This window comes from Heloderma suspectum, chromosome 9, assembly GCF_057233095.1.
Source record: "Heloderma suspectum isolate Gila_16-S chromosome 9, 16-S_ref, whole genome shotgun sequence".
Taxonomy (NCBI): domain Eukaryota; kingdom Metazoa; phylum Chordata; class Lepidosauria; order Squamata; family Helodermatidae; genus Heloderma; species Heloderma suspectum.
In genome coordinates this window covers 3,272,690-3,299,100 of record NC_139466.1, presented here as the reverse complement: position 1 = coordinate 3,299,100, position 26,411 = coordinate 3,272,690, and the positions used below count along the sequence as shown (strand labels likewise).

The 26,411-nt window shown below is 51.8% G+C and overlaps 1 protein-coding gene across 2 annotated transcripts in view; it reads right to left on the bottom strand.

Moving 5' to 3' along the window:
* Positions 1 to 26,411, bottom strand: part of HTR2C (5-hydroxytryptamine receptor 2C) — a 266,622-nt gene that overhangs the window by 4,007 nt on the left and 236,204 nt on the right. The window contains exon 3 of one of the 2 annotated variants that reach the window (XM_084813545.1): positions 411 to 611. The exons of the other annotated variant lie outside the window; for it this stretch is intronic. Within the exon in view, the coding sequence (XP_084669671.1) occupies positions 411 to 611 (201 nt within the window). The remainder of the gene's footprint in view (positions 1 to 410; positions 612 to 26,411) is intronic. 2 annotated transcript variants of the gene reach the window in all.

The following is a 26,411-nucleotide window of genomic DNA, read 5'->3' as shown; positions in this document are numbered from 1 at the left end:
GTTTCCAACCCACCGGCAGGCACACCTCCTCGCCACCACAGTTACTGCCACTGAATTGCCACTGAAATTCAGTGGCAATTCGGCAGTGGCAAAAAAAAGTGGCATATTTATTTATTGCATAACATTTTCACTTTACAACAAGGCCTGTGGGGAGTGCATGCCTTGTTTTAATGCAAAATTAAGCACGGTTTTGTTTTCAAGCAGATATATGCATGTGTGTGTGTGTGTGTGTGCAGGGTGGGGGTGGGTGGGGGGTTGCTACTGCACCAGTGGAATTCAGTTGCGGTAATGACTTGGGGGCCAATGGAAGCTGCAAAAAAGGACGGGGAGGGGGATGCGGCCAGTGGGCAATGTGTTGTCTATGCCCAATGCATGAGGTTATTGCTGCTCTGCAGGGCAAGATAGCTTACCTATAGAGATGGTCCAAACAGCAGCAATTTTCATGATGGCCTTGGTGCGAGAGTTAAACCGACTGTGCTCAATGGGGTTACGGATCGCAACGTACCGGTCGAGAGAGATGGCGCAAAGATGCATGATAGAGGCAGTAGAAAAGAGCACATCTAGGGAAATCCAGATGGGACACAATTGTTTAGGCAAAGGCCAAGCATAATCTGAAACAGAGAGAGAGAGAAAGAGAGAAAGAGAGAGAAAGAGAAAGGAGAGGCAAGGAAAGAAAAGAAAAATGAGTTGGGAGAGGGTTGTGCATGCCACTTACAAACAACCCTGTTCAGTCTTGGAATTGCACAGGGGAGGCAGGGAGATCCTCTCGGGCCACACAGCTCCTAGCCAGGTGTCAGGAGAGATCTGCTCATGTGTCACGAGAGGGAAAAGCAAGCAATTAAGGGTGCAACGGGAGAGGTCCCACCACTCCGTGCAGAGTCCCTGTTTGCAAGCACAAGGTCCCAGGTTCAGTCTCTGGCATTTCCAGTTAAAGGATCAGGCAGCAACTGACAGGAGAGACCTTTTGCTGCCTGAAACCCTGGAGAGCTCCTGCCAGATGCAGCAGAGCGGGCTGGCTGGACGAATGCTGCTCCCTATATTCTCAACGCTTGTCCTGGGCAGCCAGCCCCCATGAAACACAGTAGGGATCCCCTTCCATGTAAACACAGACTTGTGCTGTACGTACTGTTCAGAGGCCAAGATGCTCAGTCACACAGGAATTTCCCCATTGTATCTCTGAATGATCGACTGCTCTGACCTTCCAGTCAGCCTTTGCTGGGGACGGGCCAGAATGCCACGCCTCTGGACTGGGTCATACAGTTGCTCCAGAGGCAGAAGCAGAGCTGAATCGCTTGTTGTGGTTCTGTGTGAGTTGCTGCTCTGAGCAGATCCAGATTGGGGGGCAGGCTCAGGTGTGGGGTGTGTGTGGGGGGGAGTTTTCACTTGCACACTCTAAAAATAAACATCTGTGAGTGCAAGTGATGCCCTAGCTATCAGAGGTCTGGAAAACATTGCCCCTGGATAGTCCCTATCTCTGCATTCTTCCTCAGCTGGAGTGTAAGGATACACCATTGTTAACTTTTCAGTGCTACATGGCTGGCCATTAGGACCATACAGTGTCCTGCCAGCCATATTTTCGTATTTCCAGATGGCTGGGTGGGGTGTTGCCAGAACCCCTCAGTAACCCCCACCAATATATACAGTGCAAAACTCAGGCCATCTTCGATGGGGTAATCCATCAGAGAGTTTATTTCGTTTTCTAGAAAAAAAGGAAAGGTTCCTCTTGTGCAAGCACTGATTCATTACTGCCCCTAGAGGGATGTCGTTTTTTCCTCGGCGTTTTCATGGCAGACTGTAGCGGGGTGGTTTGCCATGGCCTTCCCCAGTCGTGACTACCTTTCCCCAAGCAAGCTGGGTGCTCATTTTACCGACCTCAGAAGGATGGAGGGCTGAGTCGACCTGAGCCGGCTACCTGGAACCCAGCTTCCGCTGGGATCGAACTCAGGTCGTGGGGAGAGTTTCGGTTACATTACTGCTGCCTACCACTCTGCACCACACGTTTTCTAACCATCAGTTTAATTGCTTTGTGGTGCTTTATTCAACTGATAACTTTTAAAAACAAATAATGGATCTAATTAATTTTGTTAATTAAGAAGCCTTGGGCTTCTTACTGGAGAACAGGCAAAATTTAAATTCTTTACAGATGCGAATGCCAGGTCCATAACAGGGCAGGACTAAGGAGCAAGACTCTCCCAGTGGGTCAGCACATCTCAGAGCGTACATCTTGGAATTCAGTTTCACCTGGACCACAAATTGTTTGGCTGCAGGACAACACACAAGGCACAAGGGGCAGGAGAAAAGCAAGCCAGCTGCTGGATAGGGACTGCAAAAGACTGCAGCAATTCTTTGGGTCCCCCCCCCCTTTTTATCCAAGCAGGCAGAAGTAGCTATGGATCCTCAAAGAGGCCCCGGTGCCACAGCTCTCTTCCAAGGCAAGAACGAATTCAGGTTTCCTCTGAGCCAGTTTTAATTAAGCAAAGTATGTGCAGCTTAATGAAACTGAGCTCAGTCCAACTTGTCACTAAATCTGCCGTTGGAGAGGTGATGGCCCTCTAAATGAGTAGGCCAATGTGAAATGTCTTTCCTGGATGTTACCTAGCTCTTTTGCTTCCCAGTTAAGTTATATCCATTAAGCCTAGTGCACATTCAGAGGGTGGGTTTTTTGTGTGTGGGGGAGGTACATAGCAAGATGAAGATGAAGATTGCCTTTGATTAGTTATCCCTGAACACCCTTAAACTGCCCTCATGCACTCTGAGGGAAGTCTGTCACAAGGAAATCTGGCAATGTTTGGACTCACCGGATTTCCCCAGTGCCCCTGGCTCAGCTTGCATTTGCAAGCCAAGCCACGGCTTTTTCTCGAAATTACAGCTGCAATTTGCACAAACTGCAGGTGCAATTCGCAAAAAGAACACCAAAAAATGGAAAATCTGCAAACTGGTCCAACTCAATGAGATCTATTTGGGGCAGCTTGTGGGGAGGTGAGCTGAAGTCTGGGGGGCCGAGCTGCTGAAAGCTCGGTGAACTCTGCCCCTCAGACAGATTTCTCTGGCGTCACAGAGCACCTCAGAGCACAGAGGCTTGCCACCTTTTTAATGGACAGAGCAAATGCCTTCTAGTTCTACAGAGTTCAGTCCTAGGTCCTCCTACTCCTGAAGCTGGATCAGGCCAAGAGTCCATCTCACCCAGCATTCCATTCTCGCAGTGGCCGACCAGATGCCCCAAGGGGAAGCCCACCAGTAGGACACAAGTGCAACAGCTCCCCCGAGTTCAGGTCTCCCAGCAACTGGTATTTGGAGGCACACTGCCCCCGCGACTGCAGGTAATAGGCCATCATGACTAGGGTGGCCACTTGTGCATCACCAAAAAAGAGGTCACCAATTTGCATATGCAAATGTATATGTATAGCTGCAAATTCAGAAATAGTAGCTGGCATTTAAATAAGAATGCAAAGCATTTCGCCATAGTGGGAAAGTCTGTGACCGGTGTGCTTCCTGCTCAGTCTGCTGTCCCGTGGCTAACTGGATGGGCAGACATCACGCCCCCAGCCTGCTCTCTCCCTCTGTGGTGCTTTGACTTTCAACCAGACTTGGACTGGACAGCCCATCAGATAGAGGATGCCATCAAACAAAGGACTGTCCTTTGTGCAGGAGGAAACCTGGACACCCTAAAGACTAGTAGCTGTTGATAGCCTCATCAGTCTCTCAGGCAGAGAGAGGATTTCCCAGCCCTGCATTTTAACTGGGGTTGCCAGGGGTTAACCCCGAGACCTTCCGTATGCAAAACAGGCACCCTGGTGCTGGCCTGTGGCTCTTGCCTGCAAGGGAGGGCCATTCAGGCACGCAGGCAGCTCAGGGCAAAGCTGAGTCCAGCCTGTGTCTTGATCAGCACACTGCTCCTGATGGTCTGGACGGCTCGAGAAGAGAGCTGCCAGCCTTGTCCTGACTTCAGTGGCTCCACCGCACTCGGAACACTGTGTCCAGTTTGGGTGCCTCATCTCAGAAGGGGTATCATAGAGCTGGGAAGGGGGCAGAAAAGGGGCAGCTCAGATGACCAAGGGGCTGGAGCAACTCCCCCATGAGGGAACGTTACCACTATCGGGACAATTTAGCTTAGAAAAAAGGCAAGGAATGAGGAGGAATGACAGGGGTCACCATTCCATTAAGCATTTTTGATTGCGATCTGTTTTGGAAAAGGTGCATTTCAAGGTGTGATTTTTAAAAACAAACAAACATGCATTTTTTGAACATGATCACAAGTTCAGGTTTTTGTGAAGACAAGCGCTCCCATTTGCTGTCACATTTGGGGTTGCAAATGGAGCGTGTTTGGATGTTTTGCGAACTGAAACAAAACTCTCATATATCTCCATCCTCTTCTTGACTGGGTTCACATGATCATACGCGCATGCTGGTTGCAAGCTGTGGCTTATTTCCCTCTGTGGTCATGCGAACCCGCCCCGCATACTAGATCGTCCCCCAGACTCCCCCCCCCCCCGCCCATCCTACTTTGCCAAATTCTTTAAACACTTTAAAGGATGAGCAGTGTGCACTGGTGATTAGGGGCAGAAAATGCAACCTGGAGCTTCCCCCCCCCCACAACACACGATGACAAGTAATGCACCAATTGCAACAGAAGCCCTATTCCTACTCACCCTGTTTCCCGACATCCACTTTCTGATTTTTTTCCTAACTGCCACAGACTTTACAGAAATAGTGAGCAATTACATGGAGTTTTAACTTCCCTGCATTTCACTGCCCTCCTGGGAGCGCAAGGATTGTGCATGGCACATCCCCCATTCATGTCAACGAGAAGCATTTCTCAGACTGAGAGGCAGCACCAGGCAACAGTAGGAGAAGTGGCGCTCTCTCGCCATCTCTGCGCCATTCGCACAGAAGTCATTTCCAAAATTTCCCCATCATCTGGAGGAGGCCTGAAATGAATGGCTCCCATCATGCCACATTCCTCTCTCAAGTTAAGAGACGGGAAAATTAGCCTGATCAGCTGACTTTGTCACTGGTGATCTTTAAAAACAAACAAGTTCTTTCTAAAAGGGAAAGAAAGATTCAAGAGAGCCTGTTGACTGTTGCTCTGAAAGGAGGGATGCTCTCAAGTCTCTATGTGCCACCATCCGTGTGAGAATTGCCATCATTTGCTTTAAAGACCCATTTCTTGGTTCTATCCTCATGCAGATGGCAAACCTGTCTCTGGATTGTATTACTTTGGACTCTGGCTGGGGACTCACAGGTCTGCAGATGTGAAAACTAGCAGGTTAAGGAGAAGCTTACTGGCCTAGCCTCTTCAACAGCATTCAACAATTCCCCGACCTGGTGACCTCCAGATGTGTTGGAGGGCAACTCCCATAATTCCCAGCCAGCATGGCTGGGGAAGGCTGGTGCACCGGAATGGTTTTCAACCATATGAGCTCCCCACCCCACCAGCCAGGACACACATTAACCACCTCAATGAGAACTAGTCTCTTGCTGTAGCCTCTGCAGAGGCCCTGCCCAAGTGAAAGGCCTCCAGCTAAGAATTAGTGGTGGCCAACACTTACCAAAACCCACCATGGCTTCTCATAAGTCACCCTGGAAAAAAACCTGATGGTGAGTCTACTCAAAGCAGGACTTGAAAATCTGGTCCAACATCCACCCTGAGCAGAATCTAGCAGCAGCTTTGGCTGCACTGAACTGGAGAAGGGGCGCAGTGGAGGGGGAAATAAGTGACTTCTCCAGCAATTTCTCTTGGTTCGAATTCAGAACAGTGTGCACTGATACTCACAGCTAATTTCTCCATATGACTATGTAGAGGAATGGTGAGGTACCATTTTACATCTTTAGACAGGGCACAGGAGTCCCGCCAAGGGTCTGTATCTGGAGAAACAGCAGGGCTGCAGAAGCTCTTTCAGCCTGAGGGCTGAATTCAGCTTTGGAGAAGCTCTCAGGGGCTGCATTCCAGGGGTGGGCGGGGCCGAAAACAAAACAGGGCGGGGCCAAACAGGCCAGGCCAACATACCCAAGGTATCAGCACATTTTAGCTTAAAGCTGTCGCTGTCCGTAACTGCACATTAGGAGAAGCATCGCAACCTTTTAGAACTGGGGAAAAAAACATGGAAAGGCCAGGAAACTACCGAATGAGTACAAGATCGGCAATCGGGGGAAAGGGGCCATCTGAGAAACCCCAGAGGGCCAGACTGGAATCTCGAGAGGGCTGGATTTGGTCCATGGGCCTGAGGTTTGTGATTTATTTATTTTTATTTATTTCCTTTATCTCCCACCTTTCTTCCACTGTGGAACCCAAGGTGGCTACATGTGGTTCCCAGGGGGTCTCCCCTCCAAGCACCGACCAGACCCAGGCCTTCAGTGAGGTGGCTGCCTCAAGTGCCTTCAGACCATGTCTTCGGTTCTGTACATCTGACCTAAACACAGCTGCTTTGGACATTCTGGGCTTGATTGATTTGGAGGCATGGCCAGAAACACAGTTTTGCTTCCAACAGTCAGATGCTTCTTCTTTGAACGGAGTCTTCAGCATCCCAAATGCTGCCACGTTCACTGACTGAGGACACGGTTTGCAAAATATGAGGAAGGGAGGAGGCCCACATGGGGAACTGGGGAGAGAGGGAGGGAAAGGGGGGCTGTAGAAAGAACATCTGAACAAAGGAGCCTTTCCAGGAGGCACAGGGACGTCTTTCAAAATGGTCACATGGTTTGGGAATGCTGGGGTTTTGTTTGCTGCATTCCACAGAGCAGCTCCCACTTTTAATTAAGATGCCTCCACTCCCGCCCCCATAATTTAATGTTTTAAAAAATAAAATTAATCACAACAAATGTGCTTTTTATTTCCAGAATTTATGATCTGCTTAATTGCCAGACTGTCTTAAATACATTTACTTGTAAGACACTTCCGAACACTTTAATGGAACTAATTTCCCGAGAAGCAAACTGAGATGCAAATCGTGTGCTTGGTAATCTCAAGCCATTTGTTTGGCTCAAGAGAAGGAAGGTTTACTGCATAGGGAATGATGAGAATCTGAAAGCTAAAGCAATACCTCTGCTGATGGATTGAGTCAAGCACTAAATTGGGGATCCATAGCAAGAAGCTTCCCCAGGGCTGCAGCGATCCCACGCACGCACGCACCCCTCTTAGTGCTCAGTATCTGGCAGAGAGTGGCAAAATGACAGATTCAGCAACATAATCAGCTCAGTGAGGGGAAAAACACAGTCCTTTAATACACTGGAATCCAACACAAACTAGGAAAGGACGTCGGGGAGGGGAAACAGCAGGTGCTTGGCACGCACATTGAATCCCAGTGCCTAAAGACATGAAGGACAGACACAGGACCAGCCGCTTGCTATGTCCACCAGGAGCAACTGGGTGGAACTCCAGGGAATGAGTAGGGTGACCACTTATGCATTGCCAAAAAAGAGGATACCGACTGGCATAACATTTTCATGGACTAATTTATATGCATAGATTCACATTTTAAAAGAATGACCCTAACAAAGAGACTTGTGGCACCTTAGTGACTTGCTACGAGTCCACATCATCAGATGCCTCGTGGCCCCACTGCCCCAGTCTCCTGCCCCCGGGAATGCCCCCCCTTCATCCCCTATGAGCTCGTGTTTGCAAGTGGGTAGCACCAGCTGGCACAGCTCTTTCTGCACTGGCTGCAAGGGGGGCAGGGGCAGGAGAGCGGCTTCCCTGCTCGGAGCTTGGAGCCAGGAAAGTGACGTCTCCCGTGTCCCCCAGACGTGGTCCAGGGGCAGAGGACTGCTCTCCCCGTCACATATGGGCAGGAACCCAGGGAGCCACCCTATACTGAGACCACTGGCCCACCTAGTTCAGCAGCGCCTGCTTGGACCGGCAAGGATTGCAGACAAACTGCTCCACTTGGCAAGGCCGAGGACTGAAGCTGGGACCTTCTGCATGCAAGCAGAAGCTCTACCCACTGAGCCGCAGCCCCTCAACACTCCCTAACAACGGCAAAGACAAAAGAGATAAAAACCACGGAGTGCCAGCAGCCTGAAGCCATCAGTCAAAGCAATGGAGCAATGAAAAAGCAACAGTCCCTGAAAAATTAAGCATCCACTTCAGGTTTTTGGGGGGGTGGGTTGTCCCGAAGACCCCGCAGTGCACATTTCCCCCTGCTTCCCAGCATCTGAAGTGCCCTGCTGAACTCTTCACAGGCTCTCAGAGATGATGGATTAATTTTCCCACTGAACTCTGAGTCTGTGTTAAGTTAATGGCATTTCACTTGCCTGACAAGGTTAAAAAGCCAGCAGACTCTGCCTTTGAAAAAGGTCATGGAGATGGACTGATGGGTCCCCCGGCAGCAGTGAAGAGAGCAAGCGGCGGCCTTTGCAAATGCGCTGTGGCTTTTCTTTGCCCGTGCAAGGAACCGATGCTCCTCGTCCTTCAGTGGAATGGCTGTTTACCACCCGAGCATCAAGGTGAGTCACTCGGAGATGGCAGGCCATTCCGAGGCATCAAACAACTCCAAACCACAGCTCCATCTTCAGGGTGCTCCCCGCTCCCCCAAAGGAGGAGGTGGGCAGCCATCAAGCCCACATCTGGCATGTTAGCAGTCTGCTGAGCTCTAACTCTTGCTGGAGTTAACTCTGCTCCTTTGAAGCTCTCCCAGGTCCTGAAGATCCTGCTTGACCCCTTGACACTGGCTAGTGAAGGGAAGCTGACATTCTTTGCAGAAACATTGCACATTTTAACATCTGCTTATGATTTGTTTTTAATGCACAGATTTATAAACTGGATGCACGATCGTTGAGCATTTGTTTTGTTTTGGAGTACTGGCTAGTTACTACGGACAATTCTCTCCGGGGTGATCTTCAACCAGCAACTCCATAAGCCTCTGGCACCTGACAGTCTGACTGGAGCGGGAAGAATAAGCGTGGCTGGGGAGGGGCTGCTCCTCAGTGGTAGAGCGCATGGCTTTGCATGCGGAAAGTCCCAGGTTCAATCCCCAACATCTCCAGGCAGGGCTGGGAAAGATGCCTGCCCAAGAACCTGCCAGTCAGTGTGGACACCAGATGGACCAAAGGTCTGACCCAGTATACGGCAGCTTCCTACGTTCGTATGTTCCTAGTGGCCCAAGGCCACTTAAGACACGATCCTTTGCATGTTTAGACAGAAAAAGTCCTACAGCTCCCAGCATTCCCCTGCCAGCTGTGCTAGCTGGGGAATGCTGGGAGCTGTAGAACTTTTTCTGTCTAAACATGCAAAGGATTGCACCCTTAGAGAGCAATCCTATGTTCCCTGGACAATGTCTGGAGGGTCACAGGATGCTGCCAGTCTCCTCCACCTTGGAGGAGGAGATCTGACTGTGGATCTGCCCCCCCAAGCCCTCCCAGCATTCCTTGGCGGCTCTTTCACCCAAAGTCAGCTTTGTGACCTCGGAAGGGGAGGAATGGGTGAGTCAGAGGAAGGCTAGCGGGCAAGGAAGGGAGACATCTGAAGGCCTCTCAGCTCCCACCCCTGCTCCTAGCAAGGTGAGTGAATCTGATGGGCTCAGAGGCCTGTCTAAGGTAAAATGGATTTTCAGGCTAAAAATGCCTCTGCCACGCCTCCTGCCCTGCCAGGCTCTTGCTGGCAGGGTTTAGCACAAGCATCTTTCCCATAGGATTGCACCCTAAGTATTGTGGGCTGGTGGCCTCTATCTCCAAGGCCAGCACTCTTCTCCTTGCGTCACACGAAGGCAGCCTCCGGTTTCTCCGTAGTGCTGGAAGCCAGAAGGGATGACGCAGCCCAGTCAATGTCTGTCACACACCATCCACGAGAAGTATCCCAACAAGCCACAGGGAAGCAGCCATGGTGCCTGATGCAACATGCACACCACAGGCATCTCATTACAATGAATGGTCATTGCCAGCCACGCAGTACAGATCTTGCCTGATCCTGGGAGAATCTCTTTGAACTACAGTGATCAGATCCATGACTCTGCCTACGATAAACAGTGCAGCCATTGCCCCAGCAATCTGTCTGGGGCTAAACTGCCAGTTCTTGGAAGGAAATAACTTCTTGTTCACACCAAAGCAGTCATTAACGGGGGGGGGGCTTCCAAAAAGAGGCTGATAAGCAGCTACCGTGCTTTAACAAGGATGTGTAAAGGGACCGCTAAAGCGGCGTCTTGGGAACGGACAAGATCAAATGAGCAATCTCGCCTGGGCAGGGCAGTCGCTGATTAAACTCTCCGCCAGGAGCACAATCCGCGGGGAGGATTCCTGCGCAAGCCCCGCTGTGGAGCGTGGGAACGGCACATTCCTCTGCGTTGGAGAGGCTGTTCGCGCGCCACGGCTCCAGGGCGCGGGCCTGCAGGGCCAGCCACGCCGCTCAGGCCGACTTCCTGCTGTTCCGCGGAGCACCCAGCCCGCTGCCCCGAAGGGAAGCGCCGCGCCGCTCAGTCAGGCGCCTGCTCCGCTTCGGAGGGCCGCTCGCTGGGCAGCCTCCAGGCAGCGGCGGCGACCGCGTCCTCCCCGTCCGGGCAGGCGGCGCTTTTCCCGGCCGGCTTGGCGGGGGGGCGCAGGAGAGGCGAAGCGGGCGCCGCTGCTGGCGCTGGCCCAGCCGGCGGGAGGGGTGCACGGGGTTTCCACACGCGGCCGGGAGGCTTCCAAAGCGCTTCACGCCGGGGCGGGGCGGGGCGGGGCGGCAGCCGCAGGGGCGCGCGCGCGCAGGTGCCGCTGCTGCAGCTCCGCACCTCGGAGAGCGCCTGCAGCGCTCCGGCCGAGCCCGGCGCGCATTCGCCGCCCCGCTGCCGCTGGAGCCGCCCGCCCCGCCCCGCCCCGCGCCGCGCGCAGAGGGGCCCCGGCCGCGGCGCCTCGCCTGCGCAGCCTCCCGCGCGTCGCCGCCACGTGCGGCCGCGCCGCGTCGTCCCACGCCAGCCCATCCGGCGCGCTGCGGCGGGCCGCGGGCCTCTTCCGCGCCCACGGCGGCCGGCCAGCGGCCGGCGGGAGGCCCCCAGGCCTGGGCCCTGCTCCGCCCAGGGCGCGCTCCGTCGCCGCTGCTGCTCGGCCGAGGCGCTGATCGCCTGGCCCCTTGCGCCGGCTCGTGGCGCCCCCTCCTTCCGCCCCACACGACCCAGCTCCGGCTGCCTCCGGGCGGCGCTCAGGCGGAGGGCGGGGGCCGGCTGCTCCCGGGGCGGAGAGTCGGGCGCCCCGCCGCGCTTCGCTCGAGCAAGGCCAGGCCGGGGCCGCTCCGTCGCAGGGACGCGCGAGCGCGATTGCCGCCGCCGCCGCCGCCTTGGCGCGCGAGGCGTGTTCCACCGCGCTGGGGCTCCTGCGGCAGCCTGGCGACCCTGGGCGTGGGGCGGGGCCCTGAGGCTGGGGCCGCTGCCCCGCGCCCCGGCGACTTCCCGTCCGCTGCTGCGGCCGAGCGCGAAGAGAGCTGGGCCCGCAGCGCCCTGGTGGCGCTCGCGCCCGCCTCCCGGCCGCAGGCGCTGCCCGGGAGCTGCTGCGCGGGGAGGGGCTGCAGCTCAGTGGCGGCGCCTGGGCCCTTCTGCTCTGCCTGCCGAAGGCCCCAGGTTCAGTCCCGGACAGCGTCTCCAGGTAGGTGTGGAAAAGCCCCTGCCTGAAACCCTGGAGAGCTGCTGCTGCCAGTCCGTGTCGACAGCACTGGGCTAGATGGATGCAGGGCCTGGATCAGTGCCAGGCAGCCTCCGATGCTCCTGCGGCCCTAAGCCCGCAGGGAGGACTTGAGTGCTGCAGCCCCTCGCCCTTGCAAGCGGCCACGCCGGGAGCGGTCTCTGCAGAGGCCCCTCTGTTCACCAGGCAAGCGGTGTTGCCAGGGCGATGGAGCGGCCAGGGCGCAGGGCTGGAGCCAGGGAGACTGAGGCTCAAAGCCCAGTCAGTCCTGAGGCGCGCTGGGCCAGGCATCATCTCTCAGCCTGTTTGGAGGACAATGGGTGGGGTTGGCAGGGTGGGTGCGGAAGGAACCCTTGCTACTAGCCTGAGCTTCCTGGCAGAAGGACGTGCTAAAAATGTAATCCGTGCATTAAAAAGTCACGTACTGAGAGAAAATCCCCATGAAAAGGGGTTGCCATCTTTTGTTTCTGCAGGGCTCCTGTGACCCTAACAGAACCATGACCGGGAGGGATTCCACTGGTAACATTTCTCCTACCTCCCCTGGGTCTCTGTGCCAGGAAGAGCTCCAGTTCCCCCGCCGAGAAATTATTCTAAAAGTCACAGGAGCCCTGCCAGACAAAAAATGTGGCAACCCTACGCTTGATGGCACCTGTGCAAACACAGCGACACTTGAGCAAGAGCCTTGTTCCAGTGGATCATGGCCCTTAGGGGTCCAATCTATATCTTCAGAAAAAGCAAAGGGTATATTCCTCCTGCAGTGGCTGACACCCCAGAATGGGCTGCAGGACAGCAGACTCCTTCACATCAAGAGCTGTGGACAGTTAGCACACCTGAGAGACAGTATGGTGTAGTGGTTAAGATTGGGTCTGGGTAGACCTGGATTCAAATCCCCGCTCAGCCGTAAAGCTCCCTGGGTGACCTTGGGTCAGCTGCTGTCTCTCTCAGCCTGATCTACCTGAGGGTGGTTGTTGAGCTAAAATGGATGGGTGGGGAAGCCAAATATGCTACCCAGAACTCCTTTGAGGAAGGGAAGGATAAACATGCAATCAATCAATCAGTCAATCAATATCGGGGTTCTAGGGAGTGGAGGCTGGTGGCTCCGATGTCAGCAGGGTGGTGAATCCACTCTGAGTTTCAGCCAGAACTCTGTTTCACACCTCAGCTCCTTTAGAATTCTGACTGAAACCCGGAACAGTGACATCAGAGCCACCAGCCACCACTGGTTCTACCCTACTCTCCTCTGTGGTGTGCTCATGCATTGCTGTTGCGGTCCAGCTGCTCACCTCACTCAGGCTGGAAAACGTGAGCAGCAATCCCGTTTCCTGCACACACCCCTTTTCACACAACCTCCATTTTAGAAGCGTGTTTGCAATTTTCATCTGGCTGCCAGTCCCTGCAGGCAGAGCGCGGCTGGCTGGAGAAGTGAAAATAACCCAGGAAGCATACGTTTTAATTAGCATTTTGACAAAACATGTGGCGGTTAACACAACACAGATGTGCATGCACACGCGCAAGATCTCACCTCATTCTTAACAAGCTGGCTACATACTTTTGGGACGGTTCTTTCTGTTTTGTTTGCATTATTAGCTCTCCTTCGCTTTGACTTGGTGCGGCACACGAATGGTAGTATGTTTTGTGTGTTCAGTACACTGCTTTTGAAGCCCAAATCCCAAGGGAGTCATCGTGCTGAGGGAGCGAGCGAGCGCACAGGGAGGCCATGGAAGCCGATGGGGGGAAGCACGGCTTCTGGGACAAGTAGGGAGGAATCTGAGCATCAGACCACTGTGTCAGAGGTGTGATACGTCAGCCTTCCCCCACCTGGTGCCCCCCAGACAGGTTGGACGACAACTTCCATCATCCCCCAGCCAGCAAACGGGAGGAAAATGGCAGCGGTATCACCCTGTAGCCATGGGGCGGGCAACATGGGGCCTTCCAGATGTTGAGGACCTACTCCCAGCATCCCTCACCACTGACCAGGCTGGCTGGGGCTAATGGGACTTGGGGTCCAACAACATCAACGAACGGCTGTAGCCACTTGGCCAGGGGAGGCCAGGATTCATGTGTGCCTTGACAGTGGTGCAGCCACATAGGAGTGAGTGGGCCGTGGGAGGCTTTGGAGAGCCCTTGGACAAGGCGCCCCCCATGGGCCCCCTCCCTCAGGGAGTCCCTCCTCTCACCACCATGGTCTCCAGCTGCTCTCGCTCCTCCTCCTCTTTCTGCTCATTGCTACCCCTTACTTGCTTGACAGGGAGCCAGGGGGCCGTGGCATCTCCTCCTCCTCATTCTCACCACTGCTGGCTGGGCCAGAGCGAGAAGCAGGGGAACACGCAGGGTACGATGGTGAGGAGGAGCCAGTCCAGGGGGCTCTTGTCATTGGGCCCCTGCTGAGGTGTGGGCCCTTGGCAGATGCCCAACCATGCCTACCCTTGACGCCGGCCCTGGGCAGACTAATGCTGCCAGACCTCCAGCCTTTGCTCAAGTCAAAAGATGAGGTCTGTTAAAAATTGGATATGAGTCTGGTATAGCAGGATCTCTGCTTCTCTGCCAAAGTTCAGCCATATCAATGCATGAAGCTGACTTATCCAGAGTCAGACTGTGAAGGTTTGAGCCGCCCGCCCCGCCCCGCCCCGCGCGCAGAGGGGCCCCGGCCGCGGCGCCTCGCCTGCGCAGCCTCCCGCGCGTCGCTGCCACGTGCGGCCGCGCCGCGTCGTCCCACGCCAGCCCATCCGGCGCGCTGCGGCGGGCCGCGGGCCTCTTCCGCGGGCCTCTTCTACAGAGGCAAAGAGCAAAAAGGTCAGGCTTAGAGGCTTGGAGTTTTTCTTGGGAGGGGGTATCCCTCTGAGGAGTAGTTTCATTTCCCCGGTTATGTTTCATTTCTTCAGGTTTGAAACAGTACTTTCAGTTTTGATGGAGGAGGGTATAAGAAGAGAGCGAGAGATCCTGTAAGAGCAGAGCCAGGGAGACCAGAGCCTGAAGAGGGAGCCTGGAAAAAGTCTTAAGTACAGCTAGAGTAAAGGAACTTGCATTTTGCAACTTTTATTTTCCCTGAATGCCTTTTGTATCACTCAGCACTATTGTGTAAATACCTTTTGTTGTAGAATCACAGAATAGTAGGGTTGGAAGGGGCCTACAAGGCCATCGAGTCCAACCCCCTGCTCGGTGCAGGAATCCAAGTCAGAGCATCCCTGGCAGGTGGCTCTCCAGCCTCATCTTGAATGCCTCCAGTGTGGGAGAGCCCACCGCCTCCCTATGTAGTTGGCTCCACTGTCGTATTGCTCTATCAGTCAGGAGGTTTTTCCTGATGTTCAGCCGGAATCTGGCTTCCTGTCACTTGAGCCCATGATTCCGTGTCCTGCACTCTGGGACGGTCGAGAAGAGATCCTGGCCTTCCTGTCTGGGACAGCCTTTCAAGCACTTGAAGAGGGCTATCCTACCTCCCCTCAGTCTTCTCTGCTCAAGGCTAGACAGGCCCAGCTCTTTCAGTCTCTCCCCCTAGGATGTGCTTGTGATTTGTGATTTGCTTGTTTTAAATTTACCAGCAAATTGTGGTGGTTAAACCCCAAGTGTCTGGAGTGTCGATTACCCCACGACTACAGCCTAAAGCCCGCGTTACTGGAAAGGGGAAGGTGAAAGATGGAAGGTGGGACTCTTAAGGAGGGAAGAGATCCTTCAGGAGTGGCTCAGGGGGTCCAGCTGACAAGGGGCACCCTGGCACAGGCCACGACTCCACCCAGCCCTGGATTGCCTGCTCTGGCTTGCCGAGGCCTCCGGCTTTCGACCCGCCCAGCCCTGCCTTGTCTCCTCTGGCTGGCTGCAGCGCTGAGGGGCCTTCCCCCTGCCACCTGCCCCTTGTTTAACTAGAGACGCCTGCTGGAGGCTCAAACTAGGACCTTCTGAACACAAGGCACACGCTTGAGCACTGAGCGATGCCATCTCCCCCCTTTCACCACTAGGCAAACTGACTGAGGCCATGGCCCCCGCCAGAACCAGCCTGCCCCCACCCCACTTTGCTGCCTTGAGAAAGGGTGGGGGCTATGGGGACTTCTCCCGCACAAGCAGTTGTGAGGAAGGAGAGCTGCATTTATGGCCACGAGGCTTATACAGCAGCAGGGCAGGAGGAACTCTTCCCAATGTATTGTGACAAGATTCAAGATGTACAATCACAGGGATCTTCTTCACACACTAAGGTGGAGAGGGAAGATGTCTTAAGCCTGTAAATGTGGAAATGCGAGTCCGTGTAAAAACATGAAGCCTGCATGCTGGAGACTTGTTGTCCCAGAGAGGAAGGCCGGGATCTCTTCTCTATCACCCCAGAGTGCAGGACACGGAATCATGAGCTCAAGTGGCAGGAAGCCAGATCCCCCCCCCACACACACACAATGTACACTCAAGTGGCAAAACTAAGTTTGGTCTGCATAATTCTCTCAGAGAAGAGTTGTTCTTGGGCAGAAAATATAATAAATAAATAAATAATCAACATGTTCAAGAATCTTGAGTCAGTGGAGGCGGGTGGCTCCGACGTCAGTGGGGTGGTGAATCCACTCCGGGTTTTGGTCAGAACTCTAAAGGAGCTCTCTAAGGTGCTCTGTGGATTTCTAACTGATTCTGACTGAACCCTGGAGCAGATTCACCGCCCCACTGACATCGGAGCCACCAGCCTCCACTGCCTTGAGTTACTGTTTGATGTTGCTTTCCAGTATTTTAAACCCCAATTGCTACAAATTGAGGGAACATTTCCCTCACTCTGCAGTTTTAGATAGAGATATAACTAGCCTTGTTGTGTCTATGGAAGGAACAAGATGATCAATATGAAAATGGGGATCTTCCTTTCCCCTGCCCCTCTCCAAGTGGCATTCCTTCTTGTGGCTCACCCCTTCATTCCTGTCTCCGCTGCAAGACAACCAGCAAGAGGTATGAATGGCTAGTGCCCGTTAGTCGAAATCCAAAGAGGCAGAAAGAGTATTGCAGCTGATAATTGTGGAGACAAAGCCACAAAAGGGAATGAGAAGGGGGAAAACACAAGCTGTGCATAATGCCGCTTGTCGGCAAAACAGTTGGAAGAGGAAATCTGGCACTTTGAATGGTTGCATCTGTTGCACTCAAGAAGAGGAGGGGTGGCGAGTGCCTAGCTGGAAAGGGAGTGCAGGAGAAGCATAATAATGGCTTAACTCCTATCCAGTGGAGGCGGGTGGCTCTGTTGTCACCTTGGATAGCTCCATTAGAGTTCTAACTGGTTCTGACTGAAACCTGGAGCGGATTCTCAGCTGGGAGTTGTAGGACGTTTTTTTTCATAGGATGCATAGGATTGCACCCTTTAAGATTGCAAAAATGGCCCAGGGATTCTTCACTGACCATTACTGGCACCATGGGATTCCCCTTTGGCTGTAATGCCCACCCCCCACCCCTAAGATCCTCAGGTGATATTGTCTGCCTTTGAAGACAAAAAATGTTTGTAGTGGTAGATCTAGAAAACTCTGGGCACAAAACAGAGTAAGGAAGCAAGTTTATTTATTTAGACTAAATAAACTTGATTCCCTCCTCTGCTTTGCACCCAGACATTTTAGAACATTTCATATCTCACTTTTGTTTAAATAACATTTAACACCCCCCCCCACACACACACACACATCAATCAATAAACAATACAGGATTCTTCTATGGATCAGATCTGTAGCAGGGGTCAGGTTAGGGCAGGTTTCTCAGGAGGCAAGACAAAAATAGATCAGTCCCATGGAAAGCTCTGAATGGGGCTGGAGCTGGAAGCTAGAGAGGGTCATCTGTATGTTGCTCCAACAAGAAGCAGAGCAAGACTGAGGCTTAAATAGAAGTGTTGTTGGATTTAGGCTGGTAGGCCCGGCCTCCGTGCTGACTGAGGCGTTGTCTCTTAAAGAGGCCTGGCCTGTTTTGGCAACCTCAGGCTGTTACGATGTGGGAGTGGATGTGGCACACTAGTGTCCTCATAGTCAGAGGATGGCAATGCAACCTCCCCTGGATGCAGGGGAGCTGAACCCTGGGGTGTCTCAGGAGAACTGGATCCTAGGGAGCTAGGACCCTTTTGGCAGCCAAGTCTTCTCCCTGGACTGTTAACTCAGGAGCCTCTTCCTCTGAGGACCAGGGCTCAATCCTCTGAGGATGTGGGTTCAGGGTCCTGGTCCATGGCACAAGGAGGGCACTGGGGCCCTTGAAAGGCCTTCATACCCTGCAGAGGCCAGGAGCCACAGCTTCTTCTGAGTCACTGGCTGGCTGGCCAGGCCACCTGCTCCTGGCCATTTCCCAGATGCTTCCTCCCTCTTGCAGTCTCAGTTGCTCCTGCTCTGCAGCCTACTCTCACAGGGCCCACTTCCCAGACCCTGCTCGGAAGCCAGGAGCAGCTCTGACCTGGATGTCGGTGCCAGAGGAGTGGGCAGTGAGCTGCCAGGCACAGATGCCAATTCCTTCTGCTGGCTAGGAAAAGTGACGGCACGGTGGCCAAGGAAGAGGATGGACACAGCCTCTTATAAACTAGTGCTGTGCTGAAAATTTCTCCCATTCCCCCCCGCGACCATTCTCATTCCATTTGATAGAAGAGAAATTGCTTTCAAAAAGAAATTCAAGACTGAAGAATTCAGTACTTCTCCATTTCAGAGAAAACATCATGGGTTGGGGTTGGGTTTCTTGGACTTATCTTTCTTAGGAGGTGGCCGAGGAACGAGCACAAGTGTCCTGTCTTTCATTGTACAATCATTTCTTTGGCAGCCTGTGGCCTCCTCAGCAACCTACACTTCAATTGAAGCCCAGCAGAAGGAATCATGAGCCAATTCCTCCCTTGGGACTTTATCAGATCAGGATGTGCGGGCAGCTTGGGAGGCTCGCTATGATTAGGCAAGCTCAAAAACACCACCAGAAGAGATTCAACATAAATCATAGCCTGTCCTGAGAATGAGGCAGAACAATGGAAGTCCCTTTAGTGGGGGAAGAAAACTTTCTGGAAATCGGAGGACAGATTTTGGCAAAGCACTAACCCCACCTCTGGACACAAGACAACACTGCCCCCTCACACCTGCGTTGTGGTGGATGCAAATGGGGGCCAGCCTGCCAACAAAGCTGATGCTCTTGCAGCACAAAAAAATCAAAAGCCCTTACCCAAAAAGAAAGAAGCTGTGCACAAGCCCTGCCAATGGGGAGCCCTGCCTGGAAGAAACTGCTGAGAATTCCTCCTCCCCTGGAGAAATTCAGTGAAATCAACTCCCAAATTTCTCTGCCCACAAATAAGGTGGAGAACTTTGAGAGGCCATCAGCACATGGCTCTCATATCAACAGAGCACAAGACCAGTCTTGTGTGGATCGGGCCAGAGGCCTGCCTCAGGCGTGCCCGCCCTCTCTGAGCCCACGGGCTGGATTCCAATTTGGAGGAGCTTCAGGGGCTGCATTCTGGTGGTGGGCGGGGCCAAAGGCAAAAGGGGTGTGGCCAAATACCAGCATATTTTAGCTAAAAGCTCTTAGGGACAGCCACTAATCCTCAGCAGGGGCATTTCAGCTGTTTAGAATGGGGGGAAAGCTTCACAAAAGCTGGGAAACCCCAAAGGGGACAGGATACTGGATACAGCTGTATGCTAGTGCTGTGGAATGGAACAGCAATAACCCAATCCATGGCAGAGGACATCTGTTCACAGGTAACACCAACACCTGTATGAATGTTGAAATGGAATTGGAAGATCCACTCGCCTGCACATCCCTCAAAGTCCAAACTGGATCCCTGCACTGTCAACACCACATCAAATTCATTCCTGTGCACAAATAGTGTGAACATTGCTCAAAGGTGCATACTTTCATCACTTAGTTGCACATCATGTTTACAGGCATACACCTAACACGTTTCGAAAGTATCCTTCAAAATGTAACGTGAATGTGACAAACACACGCACATTTTCCTGGGATATCATGATTGACTAACGATGGAAGATCTGGATTTGCCCTCTGTAATGTATGGACATGGTCTGACTTCTAAGAATACCGACAGTATTCCTTCTTTACATTGGATTTGGACCCATGTCTGGTTTCAGAGATTCTCCCCTTCAGCCCCCACTGTGTGTGGAAAGTATGATCTAAAGCATGATTGCAGCAAGTATAAACCAGCAGTGAGGTTTTAACTACTTCAGGGCGAGCATCAAGGGGAAGCATAGGTGGACATCTGCCGAGGGCCCACGCCCCAGCAGGGGCCCACTGACAAGACCCCCTGGAGCTGCTCCTCCTCTTCACCAGTGCAACCTGCTTGCTCACCTGCCTCTCGCTCTGGCCCAGGCAACGGTGGTGGTGAGAAGGAGCAGGAGATGCTCCCCACCTCTCTGCCGGCCTGTAGAGGAAACTCACCGAGGAGTTAGGATGGTGTGCTACAATTCCTGCTTCACGCCTAAATCCCCTTGAGAACAGCACCCCTTTAGGGTCCTCACGCTTCTTGCCTCATCATTCTTTACTGTTCAAGATTAACCACTTGTACAACCATGGCAGTCAGGAGGGCCTCTGAACCGCCTTCGCTGGCTGCTGGCCACCTGCTCTGGCCTATCGTTGGGTGCTGCAAGAATGTATAAGCATCGACAAGGCCTGAGAACATGGCCACCACCACAGGTGTTATCAATGAGGCTGGTGTTGAAAACGGCACCTAGGAAAAGGTGCTTTCAGTTATTTAAGTCCCCAAGATTTTGCCCAAGCAGAGCTTCGACGCAGACCTGGACTGCAGGAGGTGCTGCATGCTGGCTGGGGTCTCTCCACTGTCGCTTCGCTTGGAGTTGCCAGCAACTGAAGGGGGAGTAAGTGCTACGTCTGGCTTAGTAGACTGTATTTCTATGGATCATTTTTGCCTGCTACTTGATAAAATCCTTGAGTTCTACCCACTTGAGTGTCCATGGTCCCCGAATCCTCTTAAGAACCTTTGCCTCTTGGCAAAACGCTGCCAAGCAAGCAAATGGTTGCGAGGAGGAGGAGCAGCTGGTTTAAATGGTGGTGAGAAGGGGGGCCCCTGAGGGAGGGGGCCCATGAAGGGTGTCTCGCCCAAGGGCCCTCCGAACCCTGGAGCCAGGACTGATCTGCTTCTCTCTGCACTCACCATCTATTAATTAACACACTTATTTAATTAGTCCTTTAGGAATTGCACGCTACAAAAAACATTTAAGGATGTCAAATGTAAGTTGTCCATTAGTGCAGGACACTAAAAAATAAGAAGAGCTGAACTAATCAACGTTTCAGAGAGCAGCGGCTTCATTGGCGAGGGCTGGGCTTGCGCCACCAATGATCTGTCGTGGGCTCACGGCAGGGGCCAAGACAATATGATGATGTTAACGCGTTAGAAAAGGGAGGGGAAGGAGGGAGAGAAGCCTTCTGAGGAGAAGCGAGTGTCCAAGCAAAGCTTCATGTGAAAAATGCTTAATTGACTTTGTCAGACTCAACAGGGGAAATTGGATTTCCTTTGCCAAGCAGTTTCTTGCTAGGCATGAAGGAAGGTACCGCGAATGATGATTTTCAGACCGGGAGGTGAGCCCTCCCAAGAGAGGAACAAGAACCTGGCAAGGGGTGGCCTCTCCCAGCAGGCCTCCATTCGCCTTTCATGCTCATTAATAGCTTTGTAGCCCTTTGTAACCTGAAGTGCTCTAGAATCTCAGTGCAGTTCTTCTCACAGCAAACGTGGGAGGTACACCGCTTTGGGAAAGGTCAGTACAAGCTGTTTCTTGCCTGATAAATCACTAAGCAAAGTGAGTGTATTCCACACCCAGATTCAGTCCTAATTCCCAATCGGTGCTTTCAGCTTGAGGAGGAAGTTAAAGACAGAGGTAGCCTCCCTACTTTTTGTTAAGACATCCCCCAAAGGCAAAACCAGGAACAAAATAAGGGTAGTGGAACACCAGAAGCTGCCTTACGCTGAACAGGGCCAGCATCAAGGGTCGGACACCTGCCAAGAGCCCAGCCCCAGCAGGGTCCCACTGACAAGGGCCCCCTGGAGCTGCTCCTCCTCTTCACCAAGGCAGCCTGCTTGTTGACCTGCCTCTCGCTCTGGCCCAGACAACAGTGGTGGCGAGAAGGAGGACCCATAGGTGCCATGGCCTGCTTGCTCCCTGACTCTCTGCCTCAAGCAAGCAAGTGGGAGCAGGGAGGAGGAAGAGGAGGAGGAGCAAGAACAGCTGGTGACAGTGGCAGTGAGAAGGTGGACTCACTGTGGGAGGGGGCCCAGGGAGGGTTTCTTACTCAAGGGCTCTAAAAACCCAGAGCCGGCACTAATACTAGGCTGGTTTGCACGACACAGCCAGGTCATCATGGCTAATTTAACCCACAATGAGCCACAGCACATGCCATGCATGTACGGCCACCATTTTGAATATGCAATGCCCAGTTGGGGCAATTGGGGGTGGCACCGTATCATGCAAACCCGACCACCATGGGTTATTCGAGGGTTAAACAACCCTTGCATAAACCTAATCAAGCATTATGCAAGGGTTGTTTAGCCCTTGAGTAACCCACAGTGGCCGGGTTCACATGTCATGGAGCAATCCCCAGTCCCCCCAGTCGGGAGTTACATATTCAAAACGGCAGCTGCACACATCGCAGCTCATTGTGGGCTATTTAACCCATGAGAACCAACCTTGTCATGCAAACTGGGTCAGACCCTGGAGCCATTTAGCTCAGTATTGCCCACAGCAGGGTTTCAGACAGGTGTCTTTCGCAGCCCGACCTGAAGATGGTGGTGACTGAAACTGGGATCTTTTTCATGCAAAGCAGATGCCCTACCATTGAGCTATGGTCCTTCCCCTAAAGATAAGATTCCAGTCCTCATGGTTCTGAATAAAGGGCTGATTTAAATAAGAACACGGGATGCTGCCTTGTACCAAGTCAAACCATGGGTTCATCTCACTCAGTCTTGTCTCTACTGACTGGCAGTGGCTCTCCAGGACTTTAGACAGGAGTCTTTTCCCAGTGCTGTCTGAAATGCCAGGGGTTGAACTTTGCATGCAAAGCAGGGGCTCTACCACTGAGCTCTGGCCTCTCCACATTTATCTGGGCCAGGCCCCAGGAAAGAGAGACTGTCCCTGGTGAACAAGGAGAATTGGAGCAGATGCAATCCGTCATCTTTGCTATGAATATGGCAGGGTTAAACATGTCAAAACACGGAGAGCCAAGATGTTAAGTTCATCCGTGAGCAGCAGCCATTTTGTAGCTTGAGGAGGAGGAGGCAGCAGAGGGGGTGCGTTGGAGAAATTAGGGTGCAGCACAGTCCCCCTGCCCCTTCCATGCCCCCTGTTTCAAAGCAAGCAGCGGGAGCTCAGGATCAGAGCCAGCACACGTCCTGTCATTTGAGGGTCCCTGCAGAACCCTTCTGTTTTGTTGCCAGAACCCTTCTGTTTCGTTGCCAGAACCCTTCTGTTTCATTGCAGCTCCAAACGTTTGCTCCAGCTGTCCACGACAACACTGTTGTGGCCTTCTCTTTCCGACACCTTTTGAGGGGGTGCAAAGGTTAGCCTTAGAAATGAAGACTTCTTCCAGGTTTTGTATGCTGACTTTATAAAGATGGAGGGGGCAGTGAGAGTGTGGAAGAGATGAAAAGAGTGGCAGGGGAAAAGGGTGTGCAGGCAGGATGCAGCTCTACGATTAAAAAAAGAGAAGAAAGGAAATCCAAGCTTAAAAAGCCATGAGAAGTCATGAGGTGAAGGAGCCGCTCTGACAGCAAAGAGTTCTCAAGCAGGGCCAGGCTGCTTTAAAGTGCAACCACAGAACAAGTGCAACCACTTACTCTCCTCAGGGAAAGACCTCTGCTTGGTCATAGAGCATCTGCTTTGCAATCAGAAGGTCCCAGGTTCAATCCCAGGCATTCCCAAGGTAAGGAGGAACTCAGGAGGCAGCTGAGGGGAAAGACCCTGTTCTTTCTGCTGCCAGTCAGAACAGGCAATGCCAGGCTAGATGGACAAATAGTTTGACCTGGGATAAGATAGTGTCCCATGTTCTACTCAAATTGAGAGAGCTAGAGGCGGACGATACGTTTTAAAGAGGGTTGAAGGTGGTTTGGGAACACACGAATCTAGGACGCTGCCTTGTACTGAGTTAGATCACTGGTCCATCTAGCCCAGTATTGTTGACATTGTTGACAGTGACTGGCAGCAGCAGCTCTCCAGGGTTTCAGGCAGGAGTTTTTCCCAGCCCTACCTGGAGATGCTGCCGGAGATCAAACCTGGGACCTTCTGCATGCCAAGCAAAGGCTCTTCCGCTGAACTACTGCCTCTCCCCTCGGGTCTGAAACTGCAATCGCTGTTCATGCTACATAGAATAATCTCATTTCCATCTCTACTAAACTGAATTTGCAGGTTTCGATGTTTCAGAAAACCTGCAAAACCTCTTTGAGCAGAGTTGACAGTAGGACAAGAGAAATACAGGAAACAAAGGCTCACTCAAATTACCTAAAAACACACAAACAGCCCTGTTTAAAATAATTGCCTCCAGCTCTCATTTTGCTTTCCTGCACTTGGAGAATCAAAGTTCCAACTTTCATTCATCTGAACAAGCCAAGATGTGCCTGCAGCCATATGAACTGGAGCTGCATTATACCGACTGTGAGCATTGTACTAAGATTAAGATCGGCTCCTTTACACATGCTTTTTTCCAGGGGGTTTCTTTCTCGGCCTTTCTATATGTTTCATTATACAGTCACTAGATGGCGCTGTGGTATAGTGGCATTGTGCAATTACATGAGACTCTAATTTCGCCATTTCAAATAATACCAGATTTTCCTCCTTTGGGGAAAAAAATACGATAATGGCTGCAAAGCACGGGAGAGGTCCTGGAGGATGACAACCTCGTGTAAAGGACCCACAAACTCCTGTGAGTGAGCAATCATGAGCGCACAATAAAAGCCTCATGTAGAAAGGCTCTGCATGTGAATGACACGTTGAGCTGCATTATTCTGAACATCACTCCATCTAGCCAAGTGTGGGGACCTTCAGGCCCGGGAGCAATCTAGCATGCCTGGGGACTCATTTGAGCCCCTGTAGTTCCTCAGATGACCACACCCCTTGCCCTGGCCTCACCCCCATTCCCCCAACCACCACTCACTTGGTGGCTTCCTGACTTACGCGCAGTTTTCCCCATTTTGCAAGCTTGAAATGCCTCTCCTGAGGCTTCGTACCAGCAGTAAGAGTTTTAAGCCAAAATATGTGGCTATTTTTGGCCCGCACCTTTTTCTTTTGGTCCAGCCCACCACTGGAACGCGGCCTCCAAGAGGTTCGTCAAACTTGAATTTGGCCCTGGGGCTGAAAGAGGTTCAAACCCTGTGATCTAGCCCAGTATTGTCTACTCCAGCATGGCAGAGCTGCCTAGGTATTGAACGCAGGGAACGAAGGTTTGTCAAACTCGGCTAATTGTTGGAGGTATAATGAAGTAAATGCTTCTTTTATTCATCTGTTTTGGAAATGCCCAATAGTTGCCTCCTTTAAGAGGAAGTTGTCATACAGATAAACTTTGCATTGGAAAGCTCTTTAAAATTTACTGATGTACATGTTCTCTTAAACTATTTACCTGCTTTTTGGAATGTAACATGGTCAGTGTAAATGGATCTTTCACACCCTCTTGGCTGCTAAAAGACTGATACAATACTGGAAGGATAAAAGCTCACCGCCTATAATGCATTGGACTGAAGACTTAACAAAACTAGCAACGTCTGAAAGATTGGTACATAGGCGTCACTTGTGAATGGACTTATATTTGGATATCTGGTCTGCTTTTACTGAAGTTTGTGTGTGACCTATCCTATTCTTTTTTCCCCTTTTTTCTCCCTAGAATGTTGTATTATTTGAAACTGAGGACTTCAGAGTATGTTGTTGTATTTTCAATTTTTCGGTTTTGTTATGATTTTGTTTGTTTTGTTGTTGTTGTTAATTACATTTCTATACCGCCCAATAGCTGGAGCTCTCTGGGAGGTTTACAAAGATTAAAAACATTAAAAAATACAATATACAGAGATTAAAAACCATTTACATAAAAAACACATGAACAGATAATATCCACAAAAGAAACATATATCTAAAACAACTTCAAACAAACAATCTCAAAAACAAACAGCCATAACCATAAGACATTCCAGGATCGATTAAACACTTATCATATACTGCCCCGATGCTGAAACTCACAATAAAAAATTGATTAAAATAAGTATTGAACTCAGGGCCTTTTGCATGCAAAACCTGTGCTCTAATAGTGAACTCCAGCCCTTCTTTGTTTAGACAGGAAAAAAAAAATCTACAGCTCCCAGCATTCCCCAGCCAGCCAAGCTGGCTGAGGAATGCTGGGAATTGTAGGACTTTATTTCTGACTAACCAGGCATAGGATTGCGCCCTAAGACTAGTATTATGTACTTAGACTGGCAACTGCTTCCCAGAGTCTTAGGCAGAGAAATGTCCCCCCCCCCTCCACCACCACCTAAGATCCTTTTAGCTGGATTTGTCTTGCTTCCAGGCGGAGGGTTCCTGGTGCTACCAACCAAAAGGCCTTGTGCAGGTATTCTGCCTTCCTTAACTTTTTTTTGTTTTTATGGTAAGAAAAAAGACTGAAGATACAGTGGGGGAAAAATTGGCGCGCTGCAAATTAAATATTTATTTAATGTATCTAAAGCATTTCTTGGCCACCTTTCAGGGCAAAAGCCAGCATCCCCACAATGTCATTGTCTGGACCCCTAATAATACTGGGGCGACTGCACAATAAAAGCCTCATCTGGAAGCACCCTTGGCAATGCCATTTCTAACTTCCATCCTTCCACACAAGCGAAGATGTGCTAGCAACCAGCCACGCAAGACCATGTGCATCCGTGCTTTAAAGCA